This window comes from Neodiprion fabricii, chromosome 1 (genome assembly GCF_021155785.1).
Source record: "Neodiprion fabricii isolate iyNeoFabr1 chromosome 1, iyNeoFabr1.1, whole genome shotgun sequence".
Classification (NCBI taxonomy): Eukaryota; Metazoa; Arthropoda; class Insecta; order Hymenoptera; family Diprionidae; genus Neodiprion; species Neodiprion fabricii.
Window position 1 is genome coordinate 11440216 of NC_060239.1, and position 22943 is coordinate 11463158.

Here is a 22943-nt window from a genome sequence, read left to right on the forward strand (position 1 = left end):
ATGTATAGTTAGTACATTCTTAAGGACGCTAAAGCGGTTTAAACTGATCGAACCATATTCCAAGACGCAAATCTTTCACTCACTCAACCTTTTCTGACTATCCGACCGTTTCGCAAGCTAAACGTTAAGGTTTTGAATTTAATATGGGATTCAAGACAAAAAAAAATTCCATACTCGTTCTTGCCGACATTTTTTTTTTTTTCTTATCCGGATTTACGATTGATTAAAGGCAAACACATGTTATATTTTGTAATCGTTTATTTTTTTTTTTTTTTTATTCATAACTTGAATAAACATAAAAAAATTGAACAGCTAAACAGAATCATTCATAGACCTAAAAAAAATCACAGAGACTACTTTCAATTGATTCTAAAATCTGGCAAATTACATGCGATATTCTCGAGGGTCCGAAAAAAGCGGCTGACTGACGGGGAATGCCCCATATTTTTATAGATATTTCCTAACACGGGTGACGGTGTATTATTGTTATTTACGGTTTGCGGTATTCAATTCAATTTTGAAATAATTGAAAAATGGAAGTAAAATCCGATGATTTTTCGTTCTTTCACCTATGAACGCATAAAAAAAATTTCTCACGCCAAGATCCAATTACGCCCTCTGACTGAGGCACTATTAACTTCACCTGGACAGATTTATACTTGACACGGAGCTGAAGTTAGACTCTGTACGATTTATGTTTACGCATGAGTCATTAAGTTCCAACGAAATTCACCAGCTGACGACAATTATGATGACATATTTCTGCTGATCGATTTGCAATCTTCAAAGGTAGTCCGTTCTTGGTTGACGAGAAAAAGAGAAAGGTAACGTGGTTAAGAGTTGCTACCAATAATTATTGCAACCTTGATTCGACCTGATTTTTTGGGCAAGCTGGGATTTTTATAAAGGCTTGTAAGAACCAAAGTTTTAACTTTACCGCGGTATATACGTCGTTGAAAATAAAAACGATACGGGTAAGTGAAAAAATTAGTATAAATATAGTTTTGGCAAGGTGACTCGTCGTGCAACTTTTTAAGTGCGACTAAAGTATTTGAAATTCTCGTGGCGAATAGTCGACTGCAAGGTATTTGTGATTCATATCTTACTTGATCACCTTGGTGAAGAAATTTTACTGAACACACAATTGCCGAAACACTGTGAAACCGAATATTCCATGCAAAATTCCAAAAAACCTCATTTCACAGAATTTTTTATAGAATCCCATTAAAAGCGACAGTCATTACGACAAAACAATATTCAGGGTTTTTCAGTAAAATGATGGTTCTCTCGATTTATTTTGTGCAAGGGTGAAATTTTCGTTTGTTATAGTCACTAAAAAATTCTGCCTTAAATTCGTATAGTTACGAAAACTATTTGGATATGGCCAGAATTACAATAAATTGAAGTGAAAGTAACTATTTTGTGCAATCAAACTTGCCAATACTGCATTTTCCTATGATTAAATTAGTTTAATACCATTTCACTATTGCACCAATATCAAATTATCGCAATAGTCACAAGAAAATATAGTAACGTCGACCATATAATCAAAAAGAATAATATAACACATACCTACTTTTCTGCTTACAGCTGGAAAACTAATTTTGATTTTGTACCCGAAACTATATTATTCGGTTACGATATAAATTGAAAATATTCAAGGATTGTGTAGTAACTGCAAATTAAAATTTCTCTCCGTGTAATTTTCAAGTTATGCTTCGAACAATACTTAATTTTAGTCCTAAAGTTTCTTGTATTTTGCGATTTCTCAATTTTCCCCAAGCCTAATGAATAGCCTACACGGTTACAGGGTTGCATTTATGGGAATCCCTCACTGAGAGATATTTTTAGTTCCGGTCACCGCTCAGCCTTTAACTATTTTCATTTTTGACCACAATCGAAAAATATAGTTCTAGGTCCAAAATGAAAATTGGTTTTCTAGCTGTTACCAGAAAGTCTAGTATCTCTTACTATTCTTTCTCATTACCATCACTGTTACTATATTTTCTTGTAACTGTTACGAAAATTTAATGCTCGCGCAACAATAAATTGACGTTAAAGCCTTATTTAACTAAAAAAGTACAGTAAACCTCACAAACTGATTTTGCGTTGCAATTACCAAAAAAGGATCGACAATAGCGCAAAATGGTTACAATTTTTTTTAACGGTACCACTTTTACTGAATTTTTCTAGTTACTATAACAACTAAAATTTTTCTCAGTGCTTCCAGCTGCACAACAATAATAATAATAATAATAATAATAATAATAATAATAGTAATATCTCGAAATTCACTGCGCTGTGTTATTTCTCTTTCATTGTAATCCCCGATAGTAATTTAATTTCAGTTTTCAGTTGTGTGGGTATTCTTATTTTCTTTTATCGAGTTTAAACATTATTTTTGTACTTTTACTATACTTCTCTGTACTTATAGTTTGTTCCCGTATACTTGAATTTATTGTTTTACAGTTCCTCTCACTTTTACTGTATTTTAGTTAGTTTAATTTTTATTGTATTTCATTTTCTAAGATTGAACTTTTCGCTTTCTTATAATTCTAGAAAATTTGTCGGAGAAATTATACCGTCAATTTAATTAAGCTGAAATTAGCGAGCCAAATGTACGATTCTTGAGTCAAATAAAATATGTTTGATCGATAGAAATATGTATCAGAAAAATAGTTTCAGTGTGGTTGATTTATCAAATTCTTTCTTTGCGTGATACAAAGGGAATTTTTAGGCAAAACATTCAGTGTTTTCGTGAGATTTAAAAAATAAAATCTTCACTATCGCGATCTGTAAATTACTCCGTTTATGAAGATTTTATCCTTGATAGTGGAATAAAATTTGCAAGAAATTATCGAAATGTGAGAACCGCAGAAAAAATTTAAAAAGAAAAACAAGTCGGTCCAGATATGAGCCGAAGTTTATCGGGAAGCCTTCGCTCGATTCCTAAAACCACGTCCTTCCTGCAATGGAGCGCGGTTCGCCACAATTCGTCGTACTAATAATTACTTGGCTTGCGGTTTCCTATAGCTGTAGCGAATATCCTCTGCTGTTAACGACGGTTAAAGTAGGGATTCAACCGATAAATAAAGACTCGAACGCCTCTATATATACAGAAGGTCGTATGGCTCTTAATGCCAGTACAGGTTTCGGACTCTGCATCGCGAGGCCATTCGTCACAGGCTTTACCTCACTCATCGTGAACACACGTAATCAACTAGAAATACGCACCTCCGCAATTTACGCATCGAATATACAGGTAATCATTTTATTATTCCACATTTAATTTTTCTTCATATCATTGGGCAGGCAACTATTTTCGAACGCATCTGTTAAACAGGTCAGCACGAATTTTTTGTCTCGGTTCTAGATGTCAGATTTTCATTTCTTGCACGTAACGAACGATATTTCGTGTTTAAAAAAAAAAATCACCTATCTTCTCAAACATTTGTTGCGAATAACAATTAAACAATTTTCAGTCTCATATTTAAATCAGTTTTATTCAAAACTAATAATTAATCACAGGTCAACAGAAATTTTTTTTTTTTTTTTTCGTTCTTACATTTAAATAAATAAATTTTGATTCTATGCATTGAACAATAACCGATTTCATTTCTTACTTACAAAATTTGCTTTTGTCTTTTTTGCGTTGATAAATGAGTCTTGAAGTTTTTGGTTGATAGCTATGACCAAAAATTTCAAAACTTAATTATCGACGTAAGAAGTTTATTGTTCGATATATAGAATGAAAATTTATTTATTTAAATATAAAATAAAGAAACAAAAAATTTTCCCTAATCTATGTTATACGTCTTTACTCTTCCATTTATTTGAAAATTATTTTTAAACCAAATTAAACTCCTAATTTCTAAAGATAATATATGCCTGTAATCTTTGTGAAAAATTAAGGCTGTCTACAAATTTCTTTTTTTAATTTCATACCTGTTTCGTTAATCAAATAAGTTGTACAGTGTCAAGATTTTAAACGTTTAATTTTCACGGTTCAAATTATTGAAATTAGGGGCAATTTCGCGTAAATAAATATTGAGCAATAATTTACATTTATCAAGATCGGAAATAAATCATGGAAAATGATTTTTGTTTTACTTTTATTTTTAAATCCATTTTTTATATCATGACACAATTCATTCGATTAAGAGAAAAATCGAACCAGCAACATATATACGGGGCATTCCATGACAACTCAACCATAACCGTAACCTTATATTTTGGTTTCCATAAAAAATTTTGTAGGTGTAGTCGACCCATAAAAACGCCCCAGTTAATTTTTTTAACAGTTTTCTGAAATATACCCTACGCGCATCAACTGTCAAAAGTCGTGGAACACGCCAAAATTTCAAAGTCTGAAAAAATACCAAAATCGCTGCATTTTATTACGATCATTTCGGGACAAAGCTCATGATGGCAGACGATTACCTTCCAGCTGTACAGACACCTAATAATTTTTTTATTCGACCATCGCGTGGAAATATCTTCTTTTTATATTAACCCTAATAGGTCACTAGGGGTGAATTTCACCCCAAACATTTTTCAAACTCCTCGTAGAGTTCCTTGGTCGTGTAAATGGGCGTCGTGGCGCCATTCTTCATGCGAAATAAGAACCTTTTTTATACATTTTTGGCATTTTTTTTAACTTTACCGATGTTTTACAATATTTAAGCAATCAATTGTGGTTGGAAAAACTGAGAGAGCTTTTTCTGCGTTCCTTAAACGTTACCCAGACATTTTATTTAGATTATTAGAACTCATTTTTTAAGCAAAATATCACGTTTGGGGTGAATTTCACCCCCTTGTGACCGTTAAGCGATTAAACTGAGGTGTGACCTACTATGGTTAAGCATTCAAATTAAGGCTGCAATATTTTTTGGTCGGCGAAGATACATTTTCTTTCAAGTTTTCAAGAACAGCTTATCAACTTTTCTAACTGTCTTAAATTATCAGAAAAATAATAAATTCACCAAAGCGTGAAAAAAATCACACTTTTCCTTGCTCTGATCTAATGAAGAGAAAAATGTTCTAGGTTTCTGACGCTTGGCAGGATATCGATTGCCATCATGCGTGTTATGCCAAAATAATCGGTATAAGATGGAGTATTTTTGATATTCATTCAGATTTCATAATTGTGTGTTTTTTCACGAGTTTCGTCAGTCATTGCTCGTGGGGAATTTTCAGATAAATGGCAAGAAGAAATTAAATCAGATGTTTTTGAGGTCCGACTAACGTCTACTAAAAATTTCAAAAATTATAAAAATAACAGGATCCGGACCTAGTCGAGTTCGCACGGAATGCCCCACATATGTGTGTAGGAAATCTTACGCGCAAAATTATATCACAATTCGATTTGGTATTTGCAATATTCGATTTAATATATATTTATATTAATTAACAAAAAGAACGGAAGGCATTTATTAAAAATACAGGGAATTGTTAACGAATTTCCTGGTACATATTTGTATTAAAAAAATATCTTTTACATTCGATGGATTTTCGTGGGGACATTTTGGATAACTTGTCAGACGATTTATTAAGCGAAACAGAACGCAGTGAACAATATGCAAACGCAATATTCAAACAAATGTAAGAGATATTTTTGCAATAAAAATTACAGAAATGACGTTAACAATTTCCTGTATTTTCACACGATACCTGCTGTTAATTTTTTTTTGTTGATCAACACCTTACGACCATTATTTGCTAAGCAGCAGAGAGCAAGTTTAGTCCCGTCCTTGCAAGCATAATGTATTCAAAATAGTAATTCACCGGCATAAATCTATGCATAAGATATCTGGAAAATTTCAGTTGTATGCAATATATTTTAAATTAAACTGTGATGTAATTTTTCGCGTCAAGTTTGCAGCTTTATACATTTTACCGTAAAGCTCCATCATCATAATTATTAATTTGGAAGGTTGACACAGGATTTGCAAAAGTTACGGATAATAAGTCGTATTTGTCACTCGTACCTACTATTTCACTAAGGCTGATTGGAAAAAATAAAAATTTCCCAAGTTTGATATGAATGTTAGTGAATATTATAATTGAAATTTAAATGATATTTATTAGTGCAAGGTATTCAAATTATAATGTAGCAAGAGGCAGAATGATTTGCAGTTTGCGAGATATTAGTGGAAAACTTGGAAGTACGTATATGATAATGTCTGTAAACAAGAAAATCATGCAAATGAGATTACTCGTTATACTTTGAAACTTGTCTTGACTTCCAGGTGACAAGTTTTGCTTGTTATATAAAATACCCGATTCGTGTATTCGATAATTTCGTCCAGAAATTAACTCATGCCACTTCGACAATCACACAATGATAAAAATTATCATACCTTTTCATAGAACCTTTACGTTTTCTAATAAAAAGAAAAAATTGCAATCTTCAATTTTCCGATTCTTTCGGTTTTTTCAATATTTAAGAATTTTGTATGCAAATTACAGAAAATAATCATCCATACATCTTTCAACAAGTTCACCCTTGTAGACATGTTACGTGAATTCAAAGTCCGATCACATGTGTCCAATCATTATAATGCTGTTCATACGTACGCTATTCTGGACCCGAATCTTTCAGTCAGTAATTACAATTGCATGTACAAGAAATTTAATCTTATCACATTCCGCAACAATAATTATAATAATATTCCATTCACTGAGCCTCAAATCGTAAAATAATAACTCTAACGAAGCGTTACAAATACATCATTAGTTATACTTTAAGGTAATTGGCTAACATCATCAACGTTGTAGTTTATAAAATTCTTCATAATCCAAATTAGAAAAAAATCTTTTTTACCGCTCTGTATCGTTAAGGATCTAAATGAACTTAAACAACATCTTATTCGGACCATCAGAGGAATAATAAATTTTTCTTTTCACTTTACAGGGAGGCAAATAACGCAGAGGCTCTTATCGGTTCTAAAAATGGCTACTGGTAAGAAGTACTTAGTGGCCACCATCCTCGCCACTGCGATTGTTTCGATAACGATCTCAACCACAACTGCACAAGAAAACTATAATTATTATTCTGAGAAGCCAGGCTCGTGTCCGCCCGCACTTCCGGTACAAATATGTAGCAGAGGCTGTTACGTAGACGCGCATTGCCAAGGGATAGGAAAATGTTGCGCAACCACCTGCGGCGGCACAGTTTGCTCCAGGCCCGTGACGATGCGAGCCCGTCCAGCTGGTAGGTTGAAAACATTGCTGTGCAGGTCGAACTTCAACGTCGTCATGTCGTCAATCATTAATTTCAATAATAATCGTCGTACATTGTTTCATCACTGTCACTATCACTATCACTATACATTGTCAGAAAATTCACGGTGAAATTTCATTACACACCGAGTAGTGTAAAATTAAACATCATCGGTGTAAATCGTTCGATTCTTGACACTACGTGGTGTTAAAATCAACACCAAAATAGCGTGAACTTCTATAGAATATTTTCAGTATTAAATTTAACACCGAATTTCTAACAGTGTTTCATTATATTAGTATATCAGTATGTCACTATATCACTATATCACTAATATATCATTGTATCACTATCATTATTATATACGGTCCTCAGTCGCTCTGTATATACGCACATTTCGACGTTTTGCGATAGCGAATTGATCGTAGTAAAGTTTTCTAAGATATTTTCAAGAATTATATCTTGAATGTATTATTTTTATTACTAGCTTTGGAACCATCAGTCGCTATAGCTCGTTGGGGATCGCTGTGCACGTAGAGCTCGTTTTCTATTTTATCATAAGCAATAATAAGTAATTTTTTATTGCAATAAGAATAAGCAATTTCTCAATAAAAAAGTGACAGAATGTAATCTCAAATAGTACTAAAATTTGGTCTATTGACAGAAAAATTTATGAGAGTTCAAAATAAAATGAATTGCTTCGTGAGAATTATCTCACACAGATGTACTACATGAGCAATTACACTAAGAGACACTTTGAACAATGCTGATTACATTCACATAACTTCAAAATTTAATGTAGTTCTGAATGCTTACACATCGACAAGTGTTCTCAGGACCACAAAAATTATGATATGAACGATATATTTTTTACACATCCATCGACATCCGCGTTAATGTGACTTAAATTTACGTGTGACAGAAAAACCCGGATTTTGCCCATCGACTCCAACTGGAAGATGGGTCTGCACTCCCACTTGTTCCTCCGATGCCGACTGTCCAGGAGCTCGAAAATGCTGCAGGAACCGATGTGGAGCAATGGCTTGCCAGAAACCGGAAGAATCAGCGCCGGTACCAGCGGAAGTACCTGTTAATGCTAACCCGTACCTTGTATACATGCCGAAGTGAATGTGAATGCAGCCAAGCTGCAACCAACCAATCAAGTTTAAGTGGAGTATTAACAACAGGATTGTAAAAAATTTTTATACAACATACTTTTATCGACACCTTATACTTTAATCTCGGTTTTAAAAAAAATTTCACAAATACGTATATTCACCTGCGTCAAAATGTGTTGCATGATAGAATACTTATTGCTAATATCGAGGTTTCTTCGAGTTTATCTCCGAATTTAACCCTTTCGCCTGCAATATCGTACGTCGATCAGGTCAAACGTGAGAATCACGAGTGAAAACCATGGTATTTCAACGTGCAATCGACTTAGCTATTCATTATCGGTACGCGCTGTCGGCAGTTAAATCTCAGGCCAAGATATACTTACGCAGGTACGAACGCATTTATATCCTAGTCATTTGTAATTTATCGTGTACACTCACTGCGAGTGTAGTTGCGTGTGTGGATTTATATGATAAACGAATGAATCAATTTCTGTAACTTAAGTGACGTAATGTAATAGATTCAGATATACTTTTTCCAATACCTGCTCCGGAAGTTGGATATTTCCAAAGCCTGTGGAATGTGGGTATACTGCTCTGTTTCCGAACAGTGAGGTCAAACAAGGTTGGCACATGCGCACAACTTAAGTGCTATATTTCACACACTGGGGTAGTGGTCGCCTAACTTTTAAGCCACTAAGCAATCATAATACTCGTAAATTTTACTGTGAGCTACCAAAAGAAATCAGGACAAAACAAATTTTTTCTTTCTATACCACACATTTATTTATTACCTATAAACATACATTTCTAGTATATATTACATCCAATTGAATAAAATTGTTTATATTGTAAAGAATTTAATAAGAAGGGTGGGAAGAAAATTTTTTTTCATTCAACTACAATTAAGTTTGATGAGAAGGATGGCACTCTTTTTTGTCATCAACAATGTTTTCAATGTTAAGTGAGTAGATCATAGCTGCCATTCGAATGCAGTTGTCCAAATATTCATCGATCAATCTGTTTCTGTACAATCTGTTTTCGCGAGTCATCGGCCTGAGCTAAGCAGTACAACCTCAGGTTTGCCAACCTGGGCGTGACCGCGATCTATATAAAATTTCCCTGCGATCAAGACCATAATTTATCTAACCCCAATATTACGTACTGTATTGAAAGTTCTGTAGCTCGCATACTCGAAAACAAGCATAAATTGTCAACCAACACTTACAATTAGTTCACTTCGTCCCCTTGGAGCTGCACAAAATATTTACCCAGCTGGCTCCCTTTAGTAGGTTATGGTTACTTCATGGTCGCCTTGATTGATGCTGTATTCGCACGACCGTCTTGTTTACAGGTCTGAAAATGACCCTAACTTGTCGGTAGTAGGTGTGACACTCATTTTGAGGTCAAATTGGTAGTTTTATCAACGGTCACGCGGATTACCACCTATGCAGGGGTGTGATATTGTGTTATATTCATGAATTATATTATTTTACAATCGTTGCTGGAAAAATACACCAAAGATTAGAATTAACGACGGTTATTCAATGAAAAATATGCAAACGATTGTATGATCAAGTAGAATGCAAATTAGCTATTTTCGAACGATCTGCCCAAAAAATATCCAATTATTTACACAAATCAATCCGGGTTAAATGAATACAAGTAATGTTATTCAATAAAATTTGTTTATTTTTTTTTGATAATCATCATACATCATACATCATACATAGTATTAAGGTTCGAAACCAAATTTTGGATGTTCGGATGTTCGGATGTTCAGAGAGTGACGTCACCCAAAATTTTTTCTCACCTGACGTCATCGATCTATAGTAATCGTCGACGACGAAAATCAGCTAGCCAAATTCCTCAGTCCGGGAACAACCGCGCAGTAGAGAAGACGTATGAGAATCGCACTGGGCTGATTTCAAGTACCAGGTTCTCTACCTCCTGGATCCGGCGTTCCAGATCCGCTACGTGGTGAAACTCGACTTCCAGGACAAGCGCTCCGTGGTTTCGGTGCGCCAGGTCCCCTACTTGGTGAAACTCGACTTCCAGGACAAGCGCTCCGTAGTTTCTGCGCTCTAGGTACGTTACCTGGTGACTTTTGACCTTCAGGGCCAGAACTCCGTAGTTCCTCATAGTTCCTGCGCTCCAGGTGATTTACCTGACGAATTACGACCTCCAAGTCCTCTACCTGGTTAATTTCGACCTCCAGAACGAGTGCTTCGTAGTTCCTGCTCAGTGCAGTGGGCAGTGAAGGCGTGAAGTATCTCATTCATTTCGTATCAATTGGTAAAACACTGATAACGAGTAAGAAAGCGCAGCGAACACACAGCTAAAAAATGTTAAAAACACAGGTTCTCGTTTTCTGGCTGTAACTTTTGATTTGTTGCTCGCAGCGTATTCGGACTGCACCCAATCAATTTCTCTCGTAAAATTGCGTCGGTATAGTGCAACAAAGAATTTATTCTAGCATTTTTCAAAATGTCGAAAATTTTCGATAAAAATACAAAGCCTTTCCTCTTTGCTTATTTTTTGACCGTAAACTTGTTGCTGTTTAGTTGTTATTATTTAATTATTATAACTGTTTCCATTCGAATTAATATGTTCCAATCACTATTACTTGATTATTAGCGTTTCCGTTTTAGTTATTGTCATTACTTTGTCTTGAATATCCGATTTCATTTGTTGTTATATTAAAATAAAAATTACAATTAAATGATGAAAATGTTGCGTAAGGCATTTATACTTGAGTTTTCGCTACTGATGTTTTCCATTGGTGGAAATATTTCGATATGTAGAGCCGTGAACTGATTGATCGTCACGACCTGATTTTCACGAAACAAATAATCAATAATACCGATCTCGGAATCGCAGGAAATCTGTTGCGCGCAGAAGGTCTTGTTCAGAATTTGTTTGCCTTTCCGAATGAAATGTCTTTCGATAAGAAATTTAAAATTGTTTTATTCAGATAGGACGATCATTCATAAATGCCATAAGCTTCGGACGATGTGGTTTTTCATTGTGAATGAAAAATTGTAAAAGATTCCCCAGGAATAATAAAATAATATTTAGCTGCAAAGAATATGAACATCTCTCTCTCGTCGCCTAAAAATGTCGAAAGGTACGGGGAGACATGGGTCCCCTAAACCGATAAGCTATACGGCCCAGAGCGTCCTTTGTAACAGCTCTGAGTGTGTGTTAGATCCTTCGCGGAAGTTGCTTCCGAGATTTGTTGGATCATTCACTCGTGAACAAGTAAGCCGTGTGTTAACCTAGGGCCGATTTTGGCGTTGCGAGCATGGGGACGAGAGAGATGGAGGGAGAGAAACAGAGAATTAAAATTACTACCATCAGAGGAGGGTTCTTCTCTCAGAGATTCGGAATAAAATTCGGAGTCGTGATGACGCATGAAATGAAAATATTTATTCGATCCTGCGGAACCTTGATCCAAGAATACCACATTGTGGGTTACTTACCGTAGCGCTAAATAATATATAAGTAATAAATAACAAATAAATAAGTATAGATTTAATTTATACTGAAATCAAGGATTCTCGGGACATTGAGCATCATCAGTTGCGTGCGCACTCCTCCCCACTCCGCACTTGGCGATGGAAGGGGGGGTTTTCTGACCGTATAAACGATCGCGCTGGAGCGAGAGCGGCCTGTCTATAGAGAACTTCGGTACTAAATATCTCGTGACGATAAAGGGATTTAGAGACGAACCTTTTCTTGTTATACATATAACCCGTATAACCTCTTTCCTTAACCTGACCCGAACAAAACGTTTGGTCTCAGATTCGATTTGTATGACCCTTTTCTGACTAATTCGACCTCCAGGAACTCAGAAAAAGCATCGAAAAAAGGTCGGTATCAATAGCAGACAAATTACGAAGGAAATCTTTTAATAAAAATTATGTATTCACAAAAATTCTCAAGACTTTTTCGACCTTTACATATAAAAACTAGGGATTTTTTTTTTTTTATCCAAGATTAATACATCGAGTTGAAGAGCTAATATTTTACATATCATCACGTGTGATCACGTAAAATAATACAATGGCACAGCAAACAAATCGACTTTTGAATGCCAAATTATCCATATTGATTATAAATTTAATAACTGTAGTTCAAACTGATATGTTTGTATGCACTGGTTTTTGAATAAGAGTAAAAAGTATGAATTGAAAAGCGCGTGTGTGCAGCATGCGCATTGTTGCTATTCTACGTATAACACGGTTTCCTTTATAAACCGGATTTTACAGAGGCGAATCTAGGACTCATAATAACAAAACAGTGTTGGATGTGTAATACTTATTTTTTGGCATTCACACGGTTTTATACGATTCCGTAACGTATATCTAGGTATTGTATAATTGATTGATCAAATCCTGGATTAGAATAGAAACCTGTAATGGATTCTTTGGCTTCTGTTATAGCTCTGTAAATAAATCTTTAACTCATTTAATAAAAAGGCCCGCAAAGTACCAGTCACTACAAACTTTTCATTTCATCTATACTTCTTCATATTATAAATTTATTTCGATTTGTATGAACAGGAGTGTGATATATACTCAATGTACATGCCTACATTTGATGATGTACGTGACAATCCAGTTTGGTCACAATATTTTCTGTACACCAAGAAAGTATTATTGGCAATTTACAACTTTACTGTACTTGGTACAAGGATTCTGCACCTTTGGTGTTTTTTTTTTTTTTTATTTTTTTTTTGCGTGTTGGTGTGTGTGTGTGTGTGTGTGTGCGTGTGTGTGTGTGTGTGTGTAGGTGGGGGGTTATTAATATGTGCCACTAATCTACCTTTAATATGTTATACTTGCAGTAAATTTACAATTAGTTGGGAAAAAATCAAACATCCATCAATTTTGCCAGTGCAAGTTGCATTTTGACATTGGCTAGCATCGCGCTCTTGTATGCAGATGCGGTAACTTTGGTGGTAGGGATCACGTCGCTTAATGTCCCACGGATTGAGTAGTGCCTGCATCTAACATTAGAAGTACTATTGTCAAAGGATGCTGTTTCCTGATGACATTCCGTGATTACAGCGACAGACAAAGTCATAAGAAAAACTATTCAATCGGTGGACAGTTTGTGAATCCTTCCCACCAGAAAAAATTGAGCGGAGTTGCTGGACTTATATAAGGGACCGTGCACTAAATATTTTAGATGTAACTACAGCTGCCTATCTGCTGGTGAATCCTCATTAGCGTAGTTTCCCATAAGGAATCCTGGCTACAAGGAATGACGTTGAAGCTATGGTATGTTATATCTGTGACAAATTACAACAAATTGAATAATCACTCAAGTTATAGCTCAGGCTCATTATCTTGCATACAAAGTCTACAAATAATAGAATAGTAGCTTCTCGGTCAAAAACGAACGAATAATAAAATCGTCATAACATTGTCTATCAATAATCTTCATATCAACGTGAGTTGTGTGGAATGTGTTCTCAATAAATCTCACTTTTTCAATACCTCGAAACGGTTTAAGCGACATTGTATTTGCATGTTTCAGAAAAATACGATTTTTCGGTAAATTCTCCTTTTTATGTTTTTTTTTAGCTATTTTTATGTTTCCTACATTCACTTAAATTCTGTGAATCTGTAAGACTTGCCACATTTCTTATTTAATGATGTAATGCATAGATTGTCGATCAAGAAGCTATTTTTGCCCCCAATGGCTGCGGTCTTGCAGTTCGATCCATCCTTCTCTGTTGCTGTTCAAGCATTCTTTGTTGTCTCTCTTTCCGTTTCTGTTCTCTTAATGCTTCAGTCGGGTCTCCTAATTCTTTTACTGTCTCTTTTTCCCAACCAGCAGTATTATCCTCCCATTCTCCAAGTTCATTCTGGGGATTGTTGTATGTTTTTACCAATTGAAACAATTAATCAGGCTATAACCTAAGGCTAACGATTACTTGGGTACTTCTTTGATTGACTAGAAGATGCGAACTAAGGTAAAAACTTCAGAAATTAAAGTATCAATATTTTATGAACTATTTTGCTATGTTTAAAAACATTGTTCCGTGTGTATTCAAATTTTATATAAACTTATGGGTTTCTAAACAACAATCTATGTTGCACATAAGTACTACTTGTCATTGTCACAATTTTCTATCGATAAAAGAATCTCATTTTAGGTTATTGTTACAGAAAAAAACATCGTAGAGTTATAAAGAATGACAAAGACATATCAATTCATCACTCTTACTTTCTTAAGGTAGTTTGAGTGTGGTGTTACATGACCAATTCATTGGCTTTTACAAGAATCAATCTTATTCTTTTCACGAACATTGATTCGATTTGAAATTTTTTGTGACATGATCATTTCAATGTTAGGAACTGCGCTTTGGTCAGCGAAGACCGATAAACTGTCATAACAATTATTAATGAAGTAAGTAGCAAAACATAACTTCAAAGCCTGTCTCACGGCTAAATAAATAGATAAAAAATCGGTACAACGTTCATTCAGTGCTAGCTGACTGGAGCCCACTTTCCAACAATAGCACAGTCATATTACGAGAAATTTGGAATCGATTTAAAGTTTTAAGAGAGAATGTGATAGATTCTTGTAAAACCTCTTTAATCGACACCACGCTCAAAAGACCTTACCTCCTTCTATTTTTGTTAAATACTACACATTGGCAATATCTCAAAAGCATGTCTCTAATGGCATTAGATTTTTGATTGGTGGTTGATAAGTGTTTGTAATAGGAAACCTAATTTTTAAAACAGAGTTAGAAGAATGGATAATCGGAATATTAATACTTTAGACGATTTCCTAATTTCGTTTTCTCATGTTCCAAAATCTCATCTAACAGAAATAAGTCTAATGTGTGAACTGGAAAGGAATCCCAATCGAAATTTAGAGATCTTATCAAATTGCATTTACTGTAATCGCTTTACGGGTTTCGTAATTACTAATGTAGCTATAATCACTCCTGTAACTTAAACTTTCAATGAAAACCAACTGTCTCAATGTTTGTGTATAGCCTGAGAAATATTTATTGAATACCTACAAGTTATACGGCTTGTGAAAGTCAAAACTACCTACCCTCTTAGATTGTGGAAAATCCTCAAAGATCCAAAGTTGTGCTCTATTCTACAGCTTTTATCAGCCAGTATTAAATTACTGTGACAATTGTAACTAAGATACTTACAGTGGGTACAGGATCAGCTATGACTGCAAATCTGGAAGTATTCCAGTTTTTTTCTTCCTTTGGCTTATTCTTAATAAGAATTTTTGTTTGTCTTGTTATTTTTGGTGTCATGTCCTAAAAAAGTTTCAATGCATATGGTCACAGCAGTACTAATATAATGTAAAATTTGGTAAGAACTATTTGTCATTGAGTTTTATGATTTGTTTTCAATTAATACCTCAAAGAAATCTGGTTGTGCTTCATCATTGGGGGATTCTGGTGGCTTGGACACTTGTTGTCTATACTGTTCAATTTTTGCCTGAATAATGTTTTCTGGTTTGTCTGGTACAACAACAATGGGATTATCTCCCCATTGCGTCCACTGTTCCAATTCCTGTAGACAACATTTCAAATCGTTATTTGTACATCATGGCGATTTATTTTTCCACTACGTCTTACAAGTATCCAACTGTATTACAAGTTTACTTCTGTGTTTTAAAAGAAGAGCATAAAGCAGCGGCTACGCAGCAAACAAAATGAAAACAAATCACTGTTTATAAAATAGAAGCAAAAGAATAGATGAATGTCTTTGCTTTGAGTCTGATTTATACCATGTGATTATTGACGTTGTTGGGTATGACCCCAACGGCTGAAAGTGGTATGGATTCACAGGAAGATCTCCTACGTTTTCGAAAACAGCACATTGCTCGCCTGAAGACTCCAAAGATAATGAGGAACAGTGCCTTAATTCTATTCATCACATATTGAAGAGCCATCACACTAGGTTTGCCTAGGATTAGAGCTAAGCTCTAACCTAGATGTAGATTTGTGTTTAACAATATGCACAGCTCAACTAGCTACAAAAGTTAGATTGTTTTAAAAACTGCTGTGTCGTGGCAAGGTGCATGTTTCATTTGTCTCTATATCCCAGTGAATAAGGATCTGATTGTACATAAGCGTGTTAATTTCATACCGCGAATTTTCGGTGGCGACTTTCAGTCTTTAGAGAATCCTAACCAATAGTTTGTATCACGCATATCACGTATATTTAACCTAACCAAAAAGTTCAGGTCGTCATATCATCTGATTACGTGAAGTTTACTTGTTTAACGGGCTTACTTATATTTATTGTTATAATAATTTATTTATAATTGTTATAATGATTTTTAGGAATTCTGCGAAATAACAGTCGGCAAGTATTACAATCTATGTATACACCGAATACATACATATATATATATCGGTAGATGTATGCTTATAAGATATAATATATAAATGAATGTATATCATATAATATAGATAGAAATTCGTATACGTAGTATATTGTACAGGCACTTCACTGATAGTCTCTCAGGGTGCGTTCCGATCGCGGTCTTGTTACAGTGGGCCTAGGAACCGTGTGGGACACGCGTGTGCCATGCGTGTGCACCGTATGATTGGCTTCGCCAATTTCAGGAAAAACGATCCCGCGAATTTCGAATTATTAGGCAACTTACATACGTTGACTGAAAAATCGTTGACTGAAGAATATAAAGACGGTTGCCCTAATGGGCTTTGGTGTGACAAGCGAAATTTGTCGTGCGCTTGCGCCCCTGAGATGTTCCAACAATAGAGTTAAGAACTTATTGCAGAACATCAGAGAGTTACCAATTTCGACATAATACTGGCTGCATTCTCCTTCCGAGTAACACAGTTCTCGCAATAATATGCGCAATGGTATTTGTCGCTCTTCAGGTTAGTCATGATTTTCATCGAATTTAGGCTTCTTGAACTGATCGTAAAATCAGAGAAGCTGTGTATGTAAAATTCATTCCATGGTTATGTAACGTGAAAATCAAGCACATTTGTAAGCACGAGAAAACCTAATCAGCCCTGCCTATGACACTTGAGACGCAATATTAATTATGCATAATATTAGACTTATACTTGTCTGTTGCATGTACAGGCCATATCTAGGAGAAGAGAGTCGACTCTCGGCTACACAAAATTGGCCGTGCAGGGGGAACCTATGGATAAAAAATATTGTCTCTAATAGTGAATGTAGCTAATACAGCTTTAACCGTATATTGATTATGTTAATGACCTATTGTGACAAGATCGGAATTAGATAAGCTCTCTAAATACTCTTTTCTAGTCTATTAATTTATATCATGTATATGTAAATGTATATTTCTTTAGTTTATACAATCACTGCGCTAGGATTACCCTTGCCACGTTTTATGGTGTGCTTGTGTAATTTGTATATTATTAACCTTACGTTTTACTCTATTTACGACAAGTTGTGAGTGTTTCTGATTTCTTGGCAATCATTTATCTACATGTATGTGTATATATGTATATGTATACTTATGCATGTGTATATACATATATACACATGTTTAAAACTAGATTTTTACAATAAACACAGAGGTTTAAGTATTTTCACATACGGATTTCTGTGTATAGGTATACTTGAACTAAAATATCCTTATCTCTAATACGGAGTTCTTCGTAATTCGCATTTGTTCATGTAACCCAATGTCCTACATACGATGACAAGAATCGAGATCCAACTTAACTGAGTCTCAAAGCCCTGTTGACATAAGAGCAGCTATTTGATAGAAATTATAGTTTATAGTTTACACAGCCGTTTGCATAATATTTCATTATAAATACATATGTTTCAATGTACTTAGGAATAATTTATCAAATATACAGAGGTCATGTGCAAATAATAAATGAATTCGACCGCAGTTTGATGTATTCATTAGAGCTTTAACACTAAATTTGAGCTTTGTTACTTCTTTTATTTTATTATGGATAATCCAAAACATTTCCGACTGTTCGTGCTGTGGAAGCATGTGGATTGAACCAAATGTAGCAAAAGATTAGAAACAATGTATGTAGAGTACGGGTATTTTTCTAATAATGCAAACACGTGCCGCTAGCTTAGTTTTGACATATCTAGAATACTACGCCTTGCGAATTAGCTTTCCAGACAGAGATGAATGATGAATTTTAAGGACTGCATTATCGTTGTTGAATACTCTATGCCTCATGGGAAAAGAAAATCTGTAACGATAAAATTGATGCACCGGATCATCGTCGACTTTAAATTTTGAAATGTCCTACCATTTCCGAACACCTCCAACCATCCTATTTACCTATATTACTAGATCAGCTATGATATGAAAAGAGAAGAATTATTCATTTCGAAATGGGATTCTATTCGACACACGCACGATTTATTCCATAACATTGATATTCCGATGTATTCCATAACATTATTATACATAAATATTCCAACAACTTTTCATTTGCTCTCTCGATCTTGGATTTTCGTAGGCATAGAATCGAAACGCTGTTTTAGCTAGTCGCAAGTGAAGTATCTACGTTGGATAGAGAAGCTGAATAGTTTTTCGAAAAGTGTTCGGATGGAAAAAAATTCAGAGTAACTGTAATACATCACGGATGCGCCAATTTTGATTGAGATGAAATGGATTCTCTGTACATGAGACAGTATTTAACGCAGCGTAGTGATTTAAAGACCTAAGAAGGTGTTAGGAAGAGAAGGAACGAGGCTTCTTAACACTTCGAGTGTATTTTAACACACATTTGAAAGGTACGAGCAAAATTTTTCATCATCCAACTGTCGCAGAACGGCAGTGTTATCAGCTGACTCGTTAACTGAAGGATATATCTTCAGCCAACGGCTGACCATCGAAGGGCCTGGCCGCTTGAGTCTGGAACCGGCAGGAGAGATAAAGTGCGTATTTCTTGTATGAAATGTGAAAACTAAAATCATTGTACGAGTACATCATATCATATCATCATACATCATACATCGTACATCGTACATCATACATCATACATCATCATACCTAGTATTACAGTTCAAAACCAAAGTTTGAATTTTCGGGTGTTCGGAGAGTGACGTCAGCAATCTAAAATCGGCTAGCCAAGTTCCTCAGTCCGGTAACAACCGCGCAGTAGAGCGGACGGTTGAGAGTCGCGCTCCGCAGTTTCGAGTACCGGGTTCTCAACCTCTCGGATCCCGCGCTTCGGGTCAGCTACGTATTTCGAGTACCGGGTTCTCAACCTCCCGGATCCCGCGCTTCGGGTCCGCTACGCGGTGAAACTCGACTTCCAGGATAAGCGCTCCGTGGTTCCTGGTTCACGTTTACAATAAATTATTTCAATTCGTTTTTTGCGCAAGCCGAAATTCAGTAGCTGTCAGTCCGCTAATAAAATTTCTCGACTTCCGGGATGAGCGCTCCGTGGTTCCTGGTTCACGTTTACAATAAATTATTTCAATTCGGTTTTCGCGCAAGCCGAAATTCAGTAGCTGTCAGTCCGCTAATAAAATTTCTCGACTTCCAGGATAAGCGCTCCGTGGTTCCTGGTTCACGTTTACAATAAATTATTTCAATTCGGTTTTCGCGCAAGCCGAAATTCAGTAGCTGTCAGTCCGCTAATAAAATTTCTCGACTTCCAGGATAAGCGCTCCGTGGTTCCTGGTTCACGTTTACAATAAATTATTTCAGTTCGTTTTTCGCGCAACCCCAAATTCAGTAGCTGTCAGTCTGCTGATAAAATTTCTCGACTTCCAGGATAAGCGCTCCGTGGTTCCTGGTTCACGTTTACAATAAATTATTTCAATTCGTTTTTTGCGCAAGCCGAAATTCAGTAGCTGTCAGTCCGCTAATAAAATTTCTCGACTTCCGGGATGAGCGCTCCGTGGTTCCTGGTTCACGTTTACAATAAATTATTTCAATTCGGTTTTCGCGCAAGCCGAAATTCAGTAGCTGTCAGTCCGCTAATAAAATTTCTCGACTTCCGGGATGAGCGCTCCGTGGTTCCTGGTTCACGTTTACAATAAATTATTTCAATTCGGTTTTCGCGCAAGCCGAAATTCAGTAGCTGTCAGTCCGCTAATAAAATTTCTCGACTTCCAGGATAAGCGCTCCGTGGTTCCTGGTTCACGTTTACAATAAATTATTTCAATTCGGTTTTCGCGCAAGCCGAAATTCAGTAGCTGTCAGTCGGCTAATAAAATTTCTCGACTTCCAGGATAAGCGCTCCGTGGTTCCTGGTTCACGTTTACAATAAATTATTTCAATTCGTTTTTCGCGCAAGCCGAAATTCAGTAGCTGTCAGTCCGTTAATAAAATTTCTCGACTTCCGGGATAAGCGCTCCGTGGTTCCTGGTTCACGTTTACAATAAATTATTTCAATTCGTTTTTTGCGCAAGCCGAAATTCAGTAGCTGTCAGTCCGCTAATAAAATTTCTCGACTTCCGGGATGAGCGCTCCGTGGTTCCTGGTTCACGTTTACAATAAATTATTTCAATTCGGTTTTCGCGCAAGCCGAAATTCAGTAGCTGTCAGTCCGCTAATAAAATTTCTCGACTTCCAGGATAAGCGCTCCGTGGTTCCTGGTTCACGTTTACAATAAATTATTTCAGTTCGTTTTTCGCGCAACCCCAAATTCAGTAGCTGTCAGTCTGCTGATAAAATTTCTCGACTTCCAGGATAAGCGCTCCGTGGTTCCTGGTTCACGTTTACAATAAATTATTTCAATTCGTTTTTTGCGCAAGCCGAAATTCAGTAGCTGTCAGTCCGCTAATAAAATTTCTCGACTTCCGGGATGAGCGCTCCGTGGTTCCTGGTTCACGTTTACAATAAATTATTTCAATTCGGTTTTCGCGCAAGCCGAAATTCAGTAGCTGTCAGTCCGCTAATAAAATTTCTCGACTTCCAGGATAAGCGCTCCGTGGTTCCTGGTTCACGTTTACAATAAATTATTTCAATTCGTTTTTCGCGCAACCCCAAATTCAGTAGCTGTCAGTCTGCTGATAAAATTTCTCGACTTCCAGGATAAGCGCTCCGTGGTTCCTGGTTCACGTTTACAATAAATTATTTCAATTCGGTTTTCGCGCAAGCCGAAATTCAGTAGCTGTCAGTCCGCTAATAAAATTTCTCGACTTCCGGGATGAGCGCTCCGTGGTTCCTGGTTCACGTTTACAATAAATTATTTCAATTCGTTTTTCGCGCAAGCCGAAATTCAGTAGCTGTCAGTCCGCTAATAAAATTTCTCGACTTCCAGGATAAGCGCTCCGTGGTTCCTGGTTCACGTTTACAATAAATTATTTCAATTCGGTTTTCGCGCAAGCCGAAATTCAGTAGCTGTCAGTCGGCTAATAAAATTTCTCGACTTCCAGGATAAGCGCTCCGTGGTTCCTGGTTCACGTTTACAATAAATTATTTCAATTCGTTTTTCGCGCAAGCCGAAATTCAGTAGCTGTCAGTCCGTTAATAAAATTTCTCGACTTCCGGGATAAGCGCTCCGTGGTTCCTGGTTCACGTTTACAATAAATTATTTCAATTCGTTTTTCGCGCAACCCCAAATTCAGTAGCTGTCAGTCCGCTAATAAAATTTCTCGACTTCCGGGATAAGCGCTCCGTGGTTCCTGGTTCACGTTTACAATAAATTATTTCAATTCGTTTTTCGCGCAACCCCAAATTCAGTAGCTGTCAGTCCGCTAATAAAATTTCTCGACTTCCGGGATAAGCGCTCCGTGGTTCCTGGTTCACGTTTACAATAAATTATTTCAATTCGTTTTCCGCGCAACCTCAGATTCAGTAGCTGTCAGTCCGCTGATAAAATTTCTCGACTTCCGGGATAAGCGCTCCGTGGTTCCTGGTTCACGTTTACAATAAATTATTTCAATTCGTTTTTCGCGCAACCTCAGATTCAGTAGCTGTCAGTACGCTAGTAAAATTTCTATAACTTTATAATCTTCTTCTAATCTTTTTGATAAAATATGTCGATAAAGAAATTATATTAAACCTCACACATTATCTTTGATTTCTTCTCATGCTGAAAATATTTATTAGTATTCGAGGTATAACTCGTGGTGGTTGGCGGAGGTCGTTGGGGGTGGTTAGGGGTGGTTGCGGGTAATCAAGGTGATTCCGGAGGAGGGGACGAGGATTTGTACTCGGTGAGTTTAACGTTTTTATAATATTCGATGACAATTGTAATTATATTTCATCTAATCTTTTCCAAACTTGTCATCTTTACAATAAATTATTTCAATTCATTCTTCGCGCAAGCACAAATTCAGTAGCTATAAATGCGCTAGTGAAATTTGTTCTACTAACAATTCATTAAATAAATATATTAATTCTTACACAACATTTCTGATGTGTTCCCATACTGAAAATCTTTATTATTATTGCAGGTATACCCGTGGTGGTTATCGGTGGTTGTTGGAGGTGATTGGCGGTGGTTGAAGGTGTTCGGAGGAGGAGGTCGAGGAAGACAAGGAGATGAAGGTGGACGAGGATTTGTGCTCGGTGAGTAAAACACTTTTATCATATTTGATGGCAATTATAATTATATTTCATCTAAAATATTTCAAACTAGTCATGGTTACATAAAATTATTTCAATTCATTTTT

The 22943-nt window shown here is 36.0% G+C and overlaps 2 protein-coding genes across 2 annotated transcripts; one reads left to right on the plus strand and one right to left on the minus strand.

Moving 5' to 3' along the window:
• The first annotated feature begins 3105 nt into the window (after positions 1–3105).
• LOC124187838 (waprin-Phi1-like) lies at positions 3106–9196 on the plus strand. Its single transcript, XM_046580030.1, has 3 exons — positions 3106–3262; positions 6914–7213; positions 8145–9196. The coding sequence occupies exons 2-3, from the start codon at positions 6952–6954 to the stop codon at positions 8348–8350; spliced, it is 468 nt and encodes a 155-aa protein (XP_046435986.1). The 5' UTR covers positions 3106–3262; positions 6914–6951; the 3' UTR covers positions 8351–9196.
• Positions 9197–13048: 3852 nt separating this feature from the next.
• Positions 13049–16743, minus strand: LOC124187813 (receptor-binding cancer antigen expressed on SiSo cells). Its single transcript, XM_046580004.1, has 5 exons — positions 16476–16743; positions 16114–16359; positions 15741–15896; positions 15524–15637; positions 13049–14212 (listed from the first exon to the last, which is right to left on the minus strand). The coding sequence occupies exons 2-5, from the start codon at positions 16276–16278 to the stop codon at positions 14021–14023; spliced, it is 627 nt and encodes a 208-aa protein (XP_046435960.1). The 5' UTR covers positions 16279–16359; positions 16476–16743; the 3' UTR covers positions 13049–14020.
• Positions 16744–22943: the final 6200 nt, after the last annotated feature.